Here is a 14,858-nt window from a genome sequence, read left to right on the forward strand (position 1 = left end):
CTAGAACAGATATGTGCTTCTTGCGAGCTACAGGCAGCACAAAAATCCCACAACACATGGAAACAACTGGGGGGATCAAATGGATATTTGGGGTACAGAAATGTGCTGAAGTCAGGGGAAAGGGGACCTCCCTTTGAAGAGGTGTAGAGCATCTGCAAAGTAGCATAAAAATCTTTTGGGGCTGATAGAAAGCAATTTTGCTAGAAAGAAATTTGCCACAAGTCCACTGGACCACAGTTACCCAGGCTATGAACATTGGCCCAGTGTTCTGTTTCCCTGGACTACAGCCAATGGTTTGCCTCATTTCTTCAGATTTTGCTGAAAGAAACAATTCAGGGAGCAGCAGCTGTCCATTACAATACAGACACAACCGAGTGACATGGCAAACCTACCGAAACCAGGACACACATTGCAGCTGCACAAAGCTCACTTGGGAAATTACCACCGTGCCCGACCTCCTGTCTGAGGAGGAGCAATATCCCATTGCTATTCTGCTATAGTGTTCTCCTCTGCTTACCAGGGAAGAAGGTTGGTGGTGGAGCACTTCAAGTCACAAAGAGCACAATGCACTGGCCTTTACAAACAGCCATGGAAGCAACGCCTTATCCAGGAATTCTTGCTAGCTGGCTGGACACGTTTGCCATAGTCCATTGTGGAAAGAGACAGATAGACTGAGCTAGGAAGGCAAGGAAGCAGACATCTCGGGTGACTAACACCTTAAAGAGCAAAGCAGAACAATCAAGTGTTACATCACACGCACGCTGCTCAGTGAATCACCCCAAATCAAAAAGGCTGGCTCGCAAAGCGATGCCTAATGGCTGGCAGGGCACTCTGTTGTTGCCAGAAGCTTCTGTAAGAATTTACATATATCAGCCATAATTCAGAGTCAAACTTGGACAGGTCATCATGCTTAACAATTAAAAAATTGCTGGCTGGGATTTAACAGTTCTAAATTTTCTCACCTATTTTAGTCCCTGCTCAAGAGTTTTAACTTCTGTACTTACACATTCAGAAGACAGAAGGGTCTTCTTGACACTGCTGTAATACAAGACAGTGGCGACACCTCTATCTGTGCTGTCCCCTTGTGCTATGCTGCAGTGCCATTGAACGACAGCTTAGTTTACAGACTGTGCTCATCAAATTAAGCTTGAGAAACCACTCATTCTTCTTCAAGGCAATAAGCCTCCATGTTGCAGTGGGAGAAGGTGATTAAACAAAAGAGGGACTACCCTGTTCAGATTCCTTGAATGATCGAATTACTTAAGTCATCTCTCCAAACCCATGCATGGTGCCAGCACCATCCATTCCTGTGCCATTCTTGCCAAGCAGACAGAGCCTTAGCACTGGCAGTGCAGATTTATCAAAAGGGACTTGCGTGACCCCCTCAACACACACTAAGCAGGCCAGGGTACACGGATGTTGCCAGCGGTTCTCCAGAAATCCAAATAAGCTCTTCTTCCACCCGCTTCCAGCAGCTGTGGTATACAGCATTCACCAAACATTCTCTACTTGCTCGAGGGGAAATGTCCCACACCATAATCTCAAGAGAAATGTCAGCTCTTTAAGTCAGCCTGACTATTGCTCACTCTCAGCCTGCTTAATAACAGGAGGAGGTGGTGGCAGGGCACAGGGACTGAACAAATGAATACAGCTGTGAAGAATCATCCCAGCTGACACAGGAATCATTACTTTCAGAATTCTTTTGCCAAATGCTTCTCAGCAGTAAGATGAGGGGTTATTTATAGTGCATCTTGACAGCATGGCTTCAAACCATCAAGTCACACTCAAGCATCGTGTCTTGAGTCAACACTAGATCCTCTGTAAGCACATAAAATGTTAACCCAGTAACTCCTGACAGTCACAACAAACCTACCTTCAGAACACAGCCAAAAAAAAAGGGAAGGAAAGCTGCCTTCCTTTAAAACATTGGCATGGACCATAGTTAGAGACAGACCATCCAGATCCAAAGATGATTTTGCCTGCACTCGATAGGCAAGCACTATGTACCTAACCATCCTGCTACAGTGAGTACATTTATCTTGAGAGGGGGGTATCCATTTCTTACTGACTGCCCAGATGGCTGTCGGGACATTTCATGGCATATACGACAGGGACTGAGCATCAAAGAGCAACTGTTTAAAAATATTTCCCACCTTGCACTTTTCTCAATCTCTAGGGTACCATCAACCAGAAATACTGTTTCCAACACTATCTGAAATCTGTGTCATTATCTATGGCAGCAGATTCAAAGGAGCCTTTGAGCACTGGGCACTCAGGCTACAGACTGCAAAGCTCTACCACGTGTTATCCGCAGCTACCCAAGGACACAGTGGGTAGCAGGCCGTTGCAGGCACTCCCACGGATGCTGTGCCTAGAGCTCCCCTCCAATCTTTTCAGCTCCTCTGCACAGCCCGCTGATCAGCTGCACCATCGCCATGGCTTCAGAGGGATGCCAGCTGCCAGAAGCCGCTCTGCACTCCCTGCAGCAAGCGCTCTTCTTTTTCCAGAGTTCACGCTTGAAAGCGGAGGCTACAAACTGGCATCACAGATTTTGGTTAAGATTCTACTTTTCTTTATTTAAATCAGCCTGTGGTGTTGCTGGATTAATGACAGTGTCTTGGAGCTCCAGATGGGGAGTCTGTAATTACAATTAAATATATAGGAAATCCCAGTGTATTCTGTGGTGCATCTGTGCTGCAGGCACTGTAAGACATTGCACTGTAGTTGACAGCCAGTCTGCACATCTGATGTGGCAGAGATGGCAGCAGCCTTTCTGAGACCTGGATGGGCTGCGAAGACACACATTGAACTTGTCACACTAAACAAACCCTCAGAGCTAGCATGATTCTTGCGAGACATCATTCTGCTTGTACGTTATACTGGTAACCAACGTGTACTGCAAGCTGTTTGGGCCACATTGTGGTGTCTACCTGGCACAACGATTCTGTAAGAGAATCACAGCATCAGTCAGTGAAATACTGGACCCTTTAAGACACCACAGCATTAGAGAGCAGAGCATCAACAATGTATTAGGATATAAACCATCTCTTTATACACTCGATGTGCTAAATGCGACAAGAGAACAGTCATTATATAACGCTACTTAAAGATCTAGCATCTTTAATGCAACACATTCATACTGAAAAGGTACAAATAAAAATAATTTCAAAAAGGTGTATGGAAAGGAATGGTAGCCATCAGGACCTTAATGGCTAGAACATTCGTACAACATTCAGTTTCCCCCCCACCCTTAATCCTGACAGCTAAAACAGCAAGGAGCTGCTTTCAATTAGGCAGCGTACACAAGCCTCCCATCACTGTTGGCACAAAAGAATATCAGAAAGTGAAATAAAGAATGATGCATTTTGGTTTTAGTTGTACTGGATGTTTGTTTCTTGCACATTACTGTGGGCCAGACCTTCAACTGGTGCAAATGAGCAAAGCTTCAGTGGCTGCAAAGCATCTTTGCCAACCTGTAGATAGCCAGTGTGGACAAAGCTGAACTGCTGGTGGATTATTTGGGGGCAAGAGCAAAGACCCTTGCCAGACCTAGTGAGTATCAGCAAAACTGGCCCAGCAGGGTTGGGCTTGTGAGAAAAACATCCCACACAAGGACCACAGATGATTGCTTTTGATGGGCCATGACCCTGTGCTAGAGGATGAGAGTAAAGATGATGGAGAAGGAAAGTTTCTGCTACTGATTCCATGTGAAATGGTTTCTGAGACTAAAACTGCAACTTTTGCAGCCTGCACTAAAATCACCAGCCAGCCAACACTCAAACCATACCAAGAAGTAACAGAAGCATACACCATCGTGGTTCCCTTAACTTGACCTGGAATTCTTTATTTTTCAGGTAAGATAAATTAAATGCAAAGAACGCTTCATTGCCACTAAAACTAGAAGACAAGCACAGAGCTGCTTGGAAGTACACGTGGCTAGACAACCAAGTTTCTACATGCAGACCAACACAGAAGGGAGATCAGGAGCTGCCACCTAACAGATTAACTTGAGAGATACCTGAGATAGCAAATGTCTGTGTGACAAATGCACTCACTGCTCTCCCATCCAAAACTAATGCTACACGCAGCTTTGTTGGAGACAGCAGAAGATGAGCCCTAGATGGAAGGGCACCACTCAACCTGTGGGATAAACACACCACTGCTGTCCACGAGCACGTTTTCCAGAGAGCAGGTTCTCAGCTGCTCGCATGTCCACACGTGCCGTGGTAGCCCCAAGAAACGAGGCCATACAGAAGGGAGCACTGACTTGCACCATGGGGCTCAAGAGCAGTTTGGTCCTAAGCACGGACCACAACTGGTGTAATGAGAGCAGATGCTACTGCCAGCTTCCAAACACGATCTTCGTTCTGTCTTTTCAAAACCATGACATTTTCAGTAAGAGTAATAAGCTACTCAAAGGTTGTAAACACAAAGCTGATATCCTGTATGCTTGAAGTGTGAATGTCAGATTACATGCGTACACCCACATATATACATACATACGGCCTTTTAGCTCTTAAATAAACCCAGTCTTTAACCTAGGAGTGTTCTGTGTTTTGCAGAGCTTTCATTTCACAGAAAAGATAGAATCTGAGATAATGAAGTGATAAAAGTGTGATTCGGTTGAGGCTGTAAAGTCTGCCAGCAGAACGTTACCTTTCCAGGACCTGCATCTTGCACTGTTCCCTTGGCAAACCACTGTGCAGAAAGAGCCCTCGCTCTGAGCAGAAACCATAGCCTGAATATGAAGTGCATCATAGATGAAGCAAGAGGAACAAATAATTGACAGAAGTGCTGTCGTGAAGCTTGTCATTTACAGCACTATTATGGCAATTCAAACTATACAGCAAGTGCAAGAGACCACATAAGAGTGGGCAGGTATTCCAGATCTGTAGCATTAGGAACTATCCTAAGCAAAATTAGGGTATGCTACAAAGTATTGAAAACCAGCAGTGTAATGGGCTGAGTGCAATACTAAAATTAATAAGAAAGAAATCCTACTGCTTTCAAAGTCTTAAGCTACCTTACCTGACCTAATAATTCATTGGCAACAAATATGAGAAATGCAATCTCTCTTAGCCTTGTTTCCTGTACAACTATGCATTTTAGACTTGCTCGCACAAATCAAACTCATCTCCACATGTCAGCGAGGGCTCACAACAATTTGCATCATCCAGATTAAGTTAACACTCATGAGCTATATGGCAGAAATACTTCTCCTTTTGGATCTTTCCCTCTTTATAAAATTCTAGTATAAAACGTTTAACATTAAAATTAGAACTACTACCCCAAGAAAACAAAGTGTGTTACACTTAGGGATTTTTCTGGCTCTAAAATGAAATCTGAGAAACACGCAAATTCAAACCTGCTGATCTAATTGAGGATAAGACAAGATCAAGTCCAAAGATGTGTGGACAGCCCTTTTGACAGAACAGCTCCATTTAAAATGAGAAACAATAGGGGAAAAAAAAAGAGAAAATGGAAATGAAAAACATGACAAGCTAACAAAACGTATCATGAGTCAAGGTACTTTTCAAGTATAAAGGATGAAGATGTCAGGCACTGGTTATAATTTGAAGAGCACAATGCTTGTGATCGTTTAACGCAAGTGCAGATTAGGAACAAAGCACACAAAAATGACTTCTGTGAATGACAGATGTGAAAGGATCATCCTTTGTTTAAGGAAGAAGAGAAGAGTCTTCCAGTAAGAGGAAGAAAAAAAGGTTCAGAACTCCTGAATGACCGGGAGACTCACTAGGCTGATTCCTCTTTATTTTCTTAGATGCACAAGACTGGCAAAGATAGCAAGAAGGGGAATGCAGTCTGAAGGACTTGGAAGATGTGTCAAATCTGCTGCCTGCAAATGCCCAAATGCAAGCTGCAGAAGGGTTAGTAACCAGCAAATGCAAATGTAAATCCATAGCCAATTATCCAGAGATACACAATAACACAGGTATTAACAAGTAAAAGCACTGGCTCTCCTGTCATGCACAGCCCCATGCTGTCTAGAGGATGAGCTGCACATACGTGCACCCTGAACAAGCCCCAGCAAGATAAATCATGTTCCTGATGGCAGGGCTCAACAAAAGGCATGGGAAATGCTATGCGTTTTAAGGGCAGGATGCAATGAATCATTTGGCTGCAACCACCTTATTTCTCAGAACCTCACAACTGAACGAAGCACACGCAGGCTGTTTACTACAGCAGTGCCCCAACGTCAGAGGCTCTGGGGGAAGAACACTTTTCCTAACAAACACTACTTAGCTCACAACACACCCTGTGCAGACCACCAGAAGCACGACCCTCCTGTTACACAGATCAAGCACAAACACCATCAGGTTGAAGAGTGCATGGGGACCCAGAAAATAAGGAGGTGAGCTGAGTTTCCCCACACCATCTTTGCTCTCTTGCCATTAACCACGTTATGACAGCACAGCACTCCAAAGGTTCGCAGGAAGCATTTGAGGGGAAAAGATGAAAGCAGCTGAATGTAAGGTTCCCAGCACCGAGGAAGCTGCTGTCAGATTTCTGGTGAGGCAGATTAACAGCAATGCCATGTGCCGAGGAGCAAAACAGCTTCACTGCACGCCCACACTCCCTGCAAAACTTCCAGCAACTGACAGCTAGCACCTGACAGCTCTGAAATCTGCACTGCCTCCACACAAAGGGAAGACTCCATCCAAACACATCTAATACAATAACGAAGGCTGCATCCAGTTCAGCCAGTGTGGACTGCCACTAGATTCAACCACTCTTTAGAGTTTTTATAATGCCAGTCTGCATAATAAAGCAGATCCTGCTGCAGACATGTGATTGTCACAGGAGATTAGAGTGGGACTAAGGGGTCTATACTCAGTATCCTACACTACCACAGTCCTTTGGGTGACCTTGGACAAGTAACTTAATCTTTATAAAGACAACTAATAACTTTGCTAAGGTAACAGGAATTTGAGTTTCTGTACTCCTCACAGATGACATTTACAATTCCATCTTTGAAATCCCAGGGAATTTTACATTCTGTCATGCTGAAAAACCAGGAGCAAATAAAACTAAACCACTTGAAAAATAAACCCATCAAACCCTGGCATTTTGCTAACAAGCTTACAAAGGATTTGTCTAGAGACAGCCCTCCTGTATTAGCAGCCAATCTATCGAGGGGCATCTGGTGTTAGGGTTATCCTGCTAAGACGGACAGTGAGAACATGGAGAGGTATACACAGAGCAGTCTACCAGCATCTCCGTAACAAGTGCTGGTATCTTATTCTAACACAGAATGCACTGGGAGAGCAAAAAGCACAGCCAGAATAGTTTCACTAAGATGAACATCAGCCCCAGCTGCAGCACTTCTAGAGCATGTGGCTGGCAGAGCTGCTAGCAGACACGGCAAACTTGGACAGGACTGGAAAGAGAAAAAAGGGGAGGAAACTGTGGTGTGGGAGCCCACCTGTCAGAAAGGAAGCATTTACTTTGATAACCAGGTAGCATTAAAGTGAACGGCACCTGCTCCCAGCTGAGAGACAGCTGCTGCCTTTGGGATATGTTATTCACACTTAGGACCAAGCAAAGAATCTCTCTTCCAGTTTTAACTATTGAATTTGAAGACTAGAGACTGTTTTGGATAGAAAAAAATCTTATTGCACTTATTTCCCAGGAACCCAAAAGAGGCAACACTGTCAAAAGGAACACAATGTGTTACACCAGGCTCTCCTTTCCATTCAGGGGAATGATTTCAGATACCCACAGGCTATACCTTCCTCTCTTCAAAACGGGATTCCTAGAAGACCAAAGAAAACTGGTATCCTTGCTCAGCAGGGAAGAAAAAAAAAGTGTCAAATACTAAGGCTCAGGGATCCATGCTCAGTGCAGCCCTTGAATTGCAAGGAGCAACCTTTCTGAAGTATATTTGACTCACAAACGAAAGAACGGTAGAAAAGTCCAAAACTTTAAATGCCACTGAAATCGTACCAAAGGAAGCTGCCATGGTCACGTTAGCTTTCTGCACAACTAACCAGAAAACTACAGCCCTCGAGCCCCTTCTGGAAATCACAAATCTTGGAGATCTCTCCCAACATTTCAGTGATGAGGTGAACAGGGAAGAACAATACGGAAGACCTTTTCCAAAGATTTCTAGTTTTTAAATCAAATCAGGAAGCTCATTGATTTAGAATGGATTTCTTCAATACATAAATCCTACAATACTGACTGGGTTCAGAACTAGGGAGATTCTGAACAGAATGGCATTTGGTGATAATGTAAAGGTATCTGGCAACAAACTGGCCACATCTACCTGAACATCACAATTTTTTCCTTTTGTGTGAAAGAGCAATTACAATAGTGGTTTTTTTGTTGTTGTTGCTTTCTCCAGTGACTAAAGTGTTTCTATTAAAATATTGAGATATAGATTATATAAAAAATCTCTATAAAAATAATTCTTATTCACAGAAAAATAAGAAGGGACAAAAGACTGAGAGCTAAGCCTCTGTTCCTGCAATGTACCCACATAAGGTTGCCACAAGGATACGCTGGCCAAAACTGCAGTTCCCCACCTCCCACCGGCCTGAGCTTGCAGCCCGTAACAGCTGGAGAAGTAAAAGTGCTGAGCGTTACTCACTGCCATGACGAGCTCAAAAGGATATTTGTAGACTCGAACTGGGGACTGGTATTTCTGCACCATTTTTACCACACACCTGTAAGACAAATAAAATTGGAGAATTTCAGATCCCTCACATCGAACACCACAATACATTGCAGCAGCTTGCACAACCGGACCTTATGAGAAACCTTAACTCTCCTGCAAGCAGGAGGAGGAGACACACTAGGTGGATGGGCTGCCCAGCCTCACTTTGCAGGTTGGTGGCAGACAGAGAAACAAAAGCCCCAGCACTGCATCCCACGGGCAGCAGCATCCTTTGCTGCTTCCCAGCACTACTGCAGTGACTTTGACAAACAAAACTTCAAATAACTAAAGCACAAACCAGAGGTGCAAAGCCAAGATCAGTTATGCTCTGGAGAAGGAAGCCTCTCTTTGGGGCCTTGCAGAAGCTAAACGGCAATTTTTCTCCTCCTTTCCCTTTTCTGCATTATGTGTGATATCATTATGCAAAATCCCTTTTGTTGAAAGTTTCCACGGCTTCCCGTATCTTGGCATTTTAAATGCTTTTATGCACAAAGTAGCATTCAGCTGTTTTAACCCGCTAAGAGAAAGGAAAAGGAAACAGCATGCTTAGAGAACACGCCTGACGCTAAGCTGGCAATCACATCCCACTGCCTGGATGCCCACTGCTTCCAGCTGAACCAAGGCAATAACTGCATGCATGGAAACAATTCAGTTCTCGGCATTTCATTTCTCCTAGCCACCCCTCACTGTTCTCATTAGGATTCCTCCCTCATACTCTTCTGCTGGGGTTTTAACCCTCCAATATGCATCAGTAACAAGCATCTCAAGGAAGTACATAAGTACAAATAACCTATAGGCTGCTTTCTGCAACTCCTTTAGGGTCCCTTCCACTGCTCCCATTAATGCCATCTACAAAATCCAAAACGCAAGAGGCCAGACAGCTGGTTTGAGACGCTGTGCTGCTTCCACCCCACTCAAATTCCACTGCTGAGCAGACACAGCCCTTGGCAACATGACGCAGTGTGGCTCTGAACTCGACAGTCCGAGCATAAGACAACTTATCCCTGACATTTAAAGCCAAAAACCGGAGGTGAAATATGACTTAAAAGGCAAATGGCAGTAGATTCTCCTCCAGTAAGACTGCTACAAAATGCTATTATACACTAGAATCTAAGCATTAAGCAAGGGAGAGAGGGAAAAGAGGCTTTAAAAAAAGTTTGGGTACCTGAGAATGGGGAATGTTTGTAGAAGCAGGGTCTCACAAGCGGACAGTTACTCTGCAGAGGATCGCGTTACCCAAGCAGCACTGATTGGCACTCGCTGGTCTCTGGGAGTCTTACCAATACCAAGCCGGTCCGTGCAGAACAAATAAATGCAGAGAGGAAGCATCAGCACAGCATCCACCTCCAACTGAAGCGAGCGGAGCAGGGGCAAGCAAACACCCAGGAAGCCCGGGCTGCTATCACGTATCAGACACCCGAGCCAAGAGAGGCACGGGGCACCTTGTAACGCAACGCTGTAATATGATTATGTAAGCGCGATACCTACGCTGTGCGGGAACCTTCTGAGTAAGTGCAAATATAGCAAGAGAAGCCTTGTCACAGGTATTTAGCTGTCATCTCGCTCCCCGTTCTGACCTCGCCTGCTAAACTGGGAGCTCCAGCAGCACTGCAGGAAGGGGTCAGAGAGTGGGGCAGGAAAAAGCCTCAGAACAGCCCAGAGCCACCCTCAGCCTGGAAACGGAGTCGCCAGCAGCGGGCCAGCAGGGTGGCACAAGCTGTCCTTGCACAGCCTTAACCACGCTGCTTGGCCCGTGCTGTTCCTCCAGCAGCTGCAGTACCGAACTGCCCCAGGTTTACCACCCCATGCTTCTCCAGCCGAGGGAGGTCTGAGCAAAGGGGTCAGTGAAAATTACACCCCAAAAAATAATGGAAGAAAGACAGCTGATAACTCATGCCTGCCCTAGAAGCCTTCCATACCTTAGGAAAGGTGCACTGGCAGACCTCCTATGCTCTCTCCTCAAAACAGAGCTGTGAGACAGTCATTCTGCTTCTCAAAGCAGGAGGGACCCTAGCTATAACTCCTGGAGGAAAAAAAAAATAAATAAAAAGGCAATGAAAGTGTGGAAGTTTGCCACCCCGTGCACAGGGATACAGGTAGATGATTAGCAGTGAAAATGACATAAGATTTTCAGGTGCTCCCAGTGGGTAGCTGAGTCAGACTCGCTAAAGACACGCTTCTTCCTAGAGCTTTTAGATCTGAAAGGAAGATATGTTTTAAAAGTCATTTTGAGTACTTCACTGAGATGATGAGCAGGTACGTTCAGCCACCTTGCAGAGAAGGCCAAAAAGCAGCTATGCAACTACAGAATACATCTGCTCCTTAAACGTCCATCCTGCCACTCCAGCCTCCCCAGCAGCCCAGGCCACCTGCTCTGTATTTACACCTGGCTAAAAGCACTGTTAGGAAACGTGGCTCAGCTAAAGAGCAGTGACTCCGTGAACCACAGCTCCATCACTTCCAACCGTCAGTCCACACCTAGACGCAGACCCGTGCCACACACTGGGCAGCACCAAGGAAGATCACGGTCTCAGCCAGCCGAGCCCAGCACAGTTTGGAAAACTCAGGCTGGAGCAGTCAATGCACGGAAACAACGCATCTAACCCACCTTCACCCACCTCAGTTAGACACTTGTAGTGTCTCTAGTGCTTCAGATATTGCACACCTGGACACACAGGACAGCGGCAGCGACCCCACTTCACAGAGCATCCTGTGACACTGTGACAGCGATGCCAGCAGCACGGGGACTCGGCAGCCTGGGGCTCCCCGCAGAGCCCAGCTGGCCCACATGCCCCTTTCGCTACAGCCCATGCAGCAATTCACAGATGAACCAAACCCTAGAAGGCAGCGAGTTAATTATAAGCTTGAGATGCACCAGCTGGCATTGCACCAGGGGAAGGAAGGCACGGATGGGAAGGACACAGCCCCTGACCGCACACACATTTCCCTGCTGTAACTGTGGCAGCGTTTCGGGGAAAAGGTGAGTTTCTAACATAGCACGCGAAGCCATCGCTACGAGTTAGCTGAGCCTGAAGACTGGGAGGGCTCCCATGAGGAACACGCACCACAACACACGCAGCTGAGGGAGGAGAGGCAGTGCCATAAGCTGCATGCTTCCACTTTATTTAGAATCATCCACTATGCACCTGAGGGATTTTCCATATGCTTAACTTTTATTCTGTTATTTGCAAGGGAAGCATACTTGACAGAGTATGGTCAAATGGTTGGCTGGAAATGACAAACTGGGTTTATATATTAAATATATGTAAAACCCCAAATCAAGCCCCCAACCCCTGCTTCTCACCAAGGCTACTACGAGGTCATTCAGCTCCTTCCACATTAGGACCGCCTGTTGGATGCTGAAATTCAGCAGCCAGGGACTTCACTAACTTCTCCCATCCATGGTGGCTTCTTTTCAGGTGGAGAACAACTCAGTAGGGTTGTTGTGGTTGTTTAGTTTTTTGTGTGCGCGTGTGTTGTTTTTCTCGTTGTTGTTGAGGGTTTTGTTTGTTCGCTTTGAAAAAAACCCTGCTGAAAATAGCAAGGGTTCCAGACTTCCTCAAATTGTATTCTGACATGCGAAAGGCAGCCGCAGCACCCAGCTGAGTTGACATTTACGGTTAGAGAAGTGGGGCTCAGTGGGGCTGTAGCCTTTTACCCCCCGCTTCTCGAGCAACACTGCGAGGAAGGCGTGCGTGACCCCTCTGTGCCTTGGCTGCCTCTCGCTTCGGTGGGTGCTGTCACCGCACCTTGTACCACAGCGGCTGTGATACGAGACGGCAGCAAGCTGCAGGATGGCTGTGGGAGCTCTTTGGCATGAGAGTAAGTTCTGCCCTTTGCAGCTTGAACCAGGGAAGCAGAACACGGAGCTGTGCTGTGGTACGCTTCCACTGCCTCTTAGAAGCCAGCACCTCCTCGGACAGGACCTCACCTTGCTGCCCCCCTTGCTGCTGCGGGGCTGCGCACCAGCAGCCTGGGCACCTCGCAGGGCAGCCCGGAGCCCTGCCAGGGGCTACGGCCAAGCACAGGCAAGGCGAGCATCCGAGGCGCACCCGCTCGTTGCTCACAGCACACCGAGGAGCGGCACCTTCGGCCGGGCAGGGGCGAAGGGAAGGGATGAGCGGCGGGCGCCCCGCTCCCGGAGCGCTGTGAAGTTGGCCGCCCCCTCCGCGCACGCAGCGGATCCGCTTCGAGCCCGGCACCTCCGCACCTCCCCCCCACCCCAGCGGCCGCCCGGCATCGGCATCGGCATCGGCATCGCCCCCGCTTACCGGCGGTCCCCCGGCGGTCCCGGCGCTGCCCGCAGCGCTACCGGCCCCGGCTGGCGGCGGCCTGCCGGCCCCGGGCGGGGCTGCGCGGCGGCGGCGGGGCTGCGCCCCTCGGGGCGGCTCCGTGGCCCCGGGGGGGCGGGCGGGGCAGGGCCGGCATCGCGGGGCGGGGCGGGGCGGGCGGCTCCGGGGCTGCCTCCCACCCGCGGGCGGCTGCGGCCCCGCTCCCCGCCCGGCGCCGGCACCGAGGGACCGAGCGCGGCCGCGCCTCGGCCCCCGCCTCCCCCTCGCGGCCCCGCCCCGCCGCGCGGCGCCGCAGAGCGCTGTCCATTGTGCTGCGCCCGGCCCCGCCCGTTCGGCCCCGCCCGTTCGGCCCCGCCCGTTCGGCCCCGCCCGTTCGGCCCCGCCCGTTCGGCCCCGCCCCTTCGCCGTGGCCCCGGGTTTCTCTTCCCCTCACGCCCCATTAAGGCTCGGGGCTGTGCGGTGCCCAGTGAGGGGTGTGCGCAGGGAGCCTGCCCTGAGCCGAGGGCAGTTGCCGCACGCTGCAGGCTACAGTCACGGTGCTGTGGGGGTGCGTTTGTAGCCTCCCTCATGCCCCAGGGCTGTGTGCTCAGAGCTAACATCCCCAGGGCTGGTTTCGCCCTGAGTTAAATGGTGCTCAGCCAAGTGCCCGTGGGCTCCGTTCCCACCTCCCAGCCTCTTTTCCTCAGTTGTTGCACACGAGGAGGCGTTCTGCCATGACCCTTGGGGAGGCTGCACACAGTGAGGGGCACCACGTACTGGGGTGCCTCAGGCACGGCACAGCTAGCAGGACAGCACGGCACAGGGGTGCTTGTCCCGCCCTGCTCTGCCTGGTGTGGCCTCACCTTGAGCACTGTGTGCAGGGTTGGGCTCCATGATGTGGGAGGGATGTAAAACTGTTAGAGAGTGTCAAAGGAGGGCTAAAACATGGTGAAAGGCCTACAGAGCAAGACCTGTGAGGAGCAGCTGAGGTCCCTGGGTTTGCTCAGCCCAGAGCAGAGCAGGCTGAGGGGAGGCCTCATGGCGGCCTGCAGCTCCCTCAGGAGGGGAGCGGAGGGGCAGGCGCTGAGCTCTGCTCTCTGGGGACAGCGACAGGACCCGAGGGAACGGCATGGAGCTGGGACAGGGGAGGGTCAGGCTGGGGGTTAGGGAAAGGTTCTGCACCCAGAGGTGGTCAGGCACTGGGACAGGCTCTCTAGGTCACAGCACTGTGCTGCTGGAGTTCAAGAAGCATTTGGATAGCACTGTCAAACGCTGGGTCTAGTTTTTGGGTGGTCCTGTGTGGAGCCAGGAGTTGGATTCGATGATCCCTGCGTGTCCCTTCCAACTTGGTGCCACGCTGGGATGGCAGCAGCAGCTGCTGAGCAGGCACATGGTCCTGGAGCAGGAGTGCAGGGCACCCAGAAGTGGAGGAGAGGATGTGGGAGACCATCCCAGGAATGTTTTGCACCTTCAGAAACCTCCTTTCAAGATCTCCCAAGGGACCAGCTGACACTTTGCAGATGTTACTAAAAACATCTCATCACATGTTTCTTTTCCTGCCTCCTTATCACTTCTAGCTGTAGAGCATCCCCTTATCTGGGCAGGCATTTCAGGAAGCTGCAGACCTATTTCTGATCAGTAATGTTTCCTGAAGCATTCTACTGTCTCAAGCTGGGGGGACCAGCCTGACACTGCTCTGTAAACAAAGATCCCACAGAGCCCTCAAATGGCAGAAGGCTCTGAAAGCTGCAGCCAGAGCAGCCAGCATCTCCTAGGGGCCTGTGCAGAAGGTCTGGGCATTGAAAGCCACAGAAGTCTTGGATAACTTTATAAAGTTATCCAAGACCTGTGACATCTACCTTCACTTTATGCTTTCATAAAGCTTTCCCATTCAGAATGTCACATGTTCA

At 48.9% G+C, this 14,858-nt stretch overlaps 1 protein-coding gene across 2 annotated transcripts in view; it reads right to left on the reverse strand.

Moving 5' to 3' along the window:
• SEC14L5 (SEC14 like lipid binding 5) overlaps window positions 1-13,002 on the reverse strand; it is a 36,513-nt gene extending 23,511 nt beyond the window's left edge. The window contains exons 1-2 of one of the 2 annotated variants that reach the window (XM_032197715.1): window positions 12,949-13,002; window positions 8,612-8,687 (exon numbers count right to left, since the gene is read on the reverse strand). In XM_032197715.1, coding sequence (XP_032053606.1) covers window positions 8,612-8,674 — 63 coding nt within the window. In that variant the 5' untranslated portion in view covers window positions 8,675-8,687; window positions 12,949-13,002. Of the gene's footprint in view, window positions 1-8,611; window positions 8,688-8,975; window positions 8,994-12,948 lie in introns of those variants that run through there. The other variant, XM_032197716.1, reaches the window with a different exon arrangement.
• Between the last annotated feature and the right edge of the window lie 1,856 nt (window positions 13,003-14,858).

Source organism: Aythya fuligula, chromosome 15 (assembly GCF_009819795.1).
Source record: "Aythya fuligula isolate bAytFul2 chromosome 15, bAytFul2.pri, whole genome shotgun sequence".
NCBI classification, from domain to species: Eukaryota; Metazoa; Chordata; class Aves; order Anseriformes; family Anatidae; genus Aythya; species Aythya fuligula.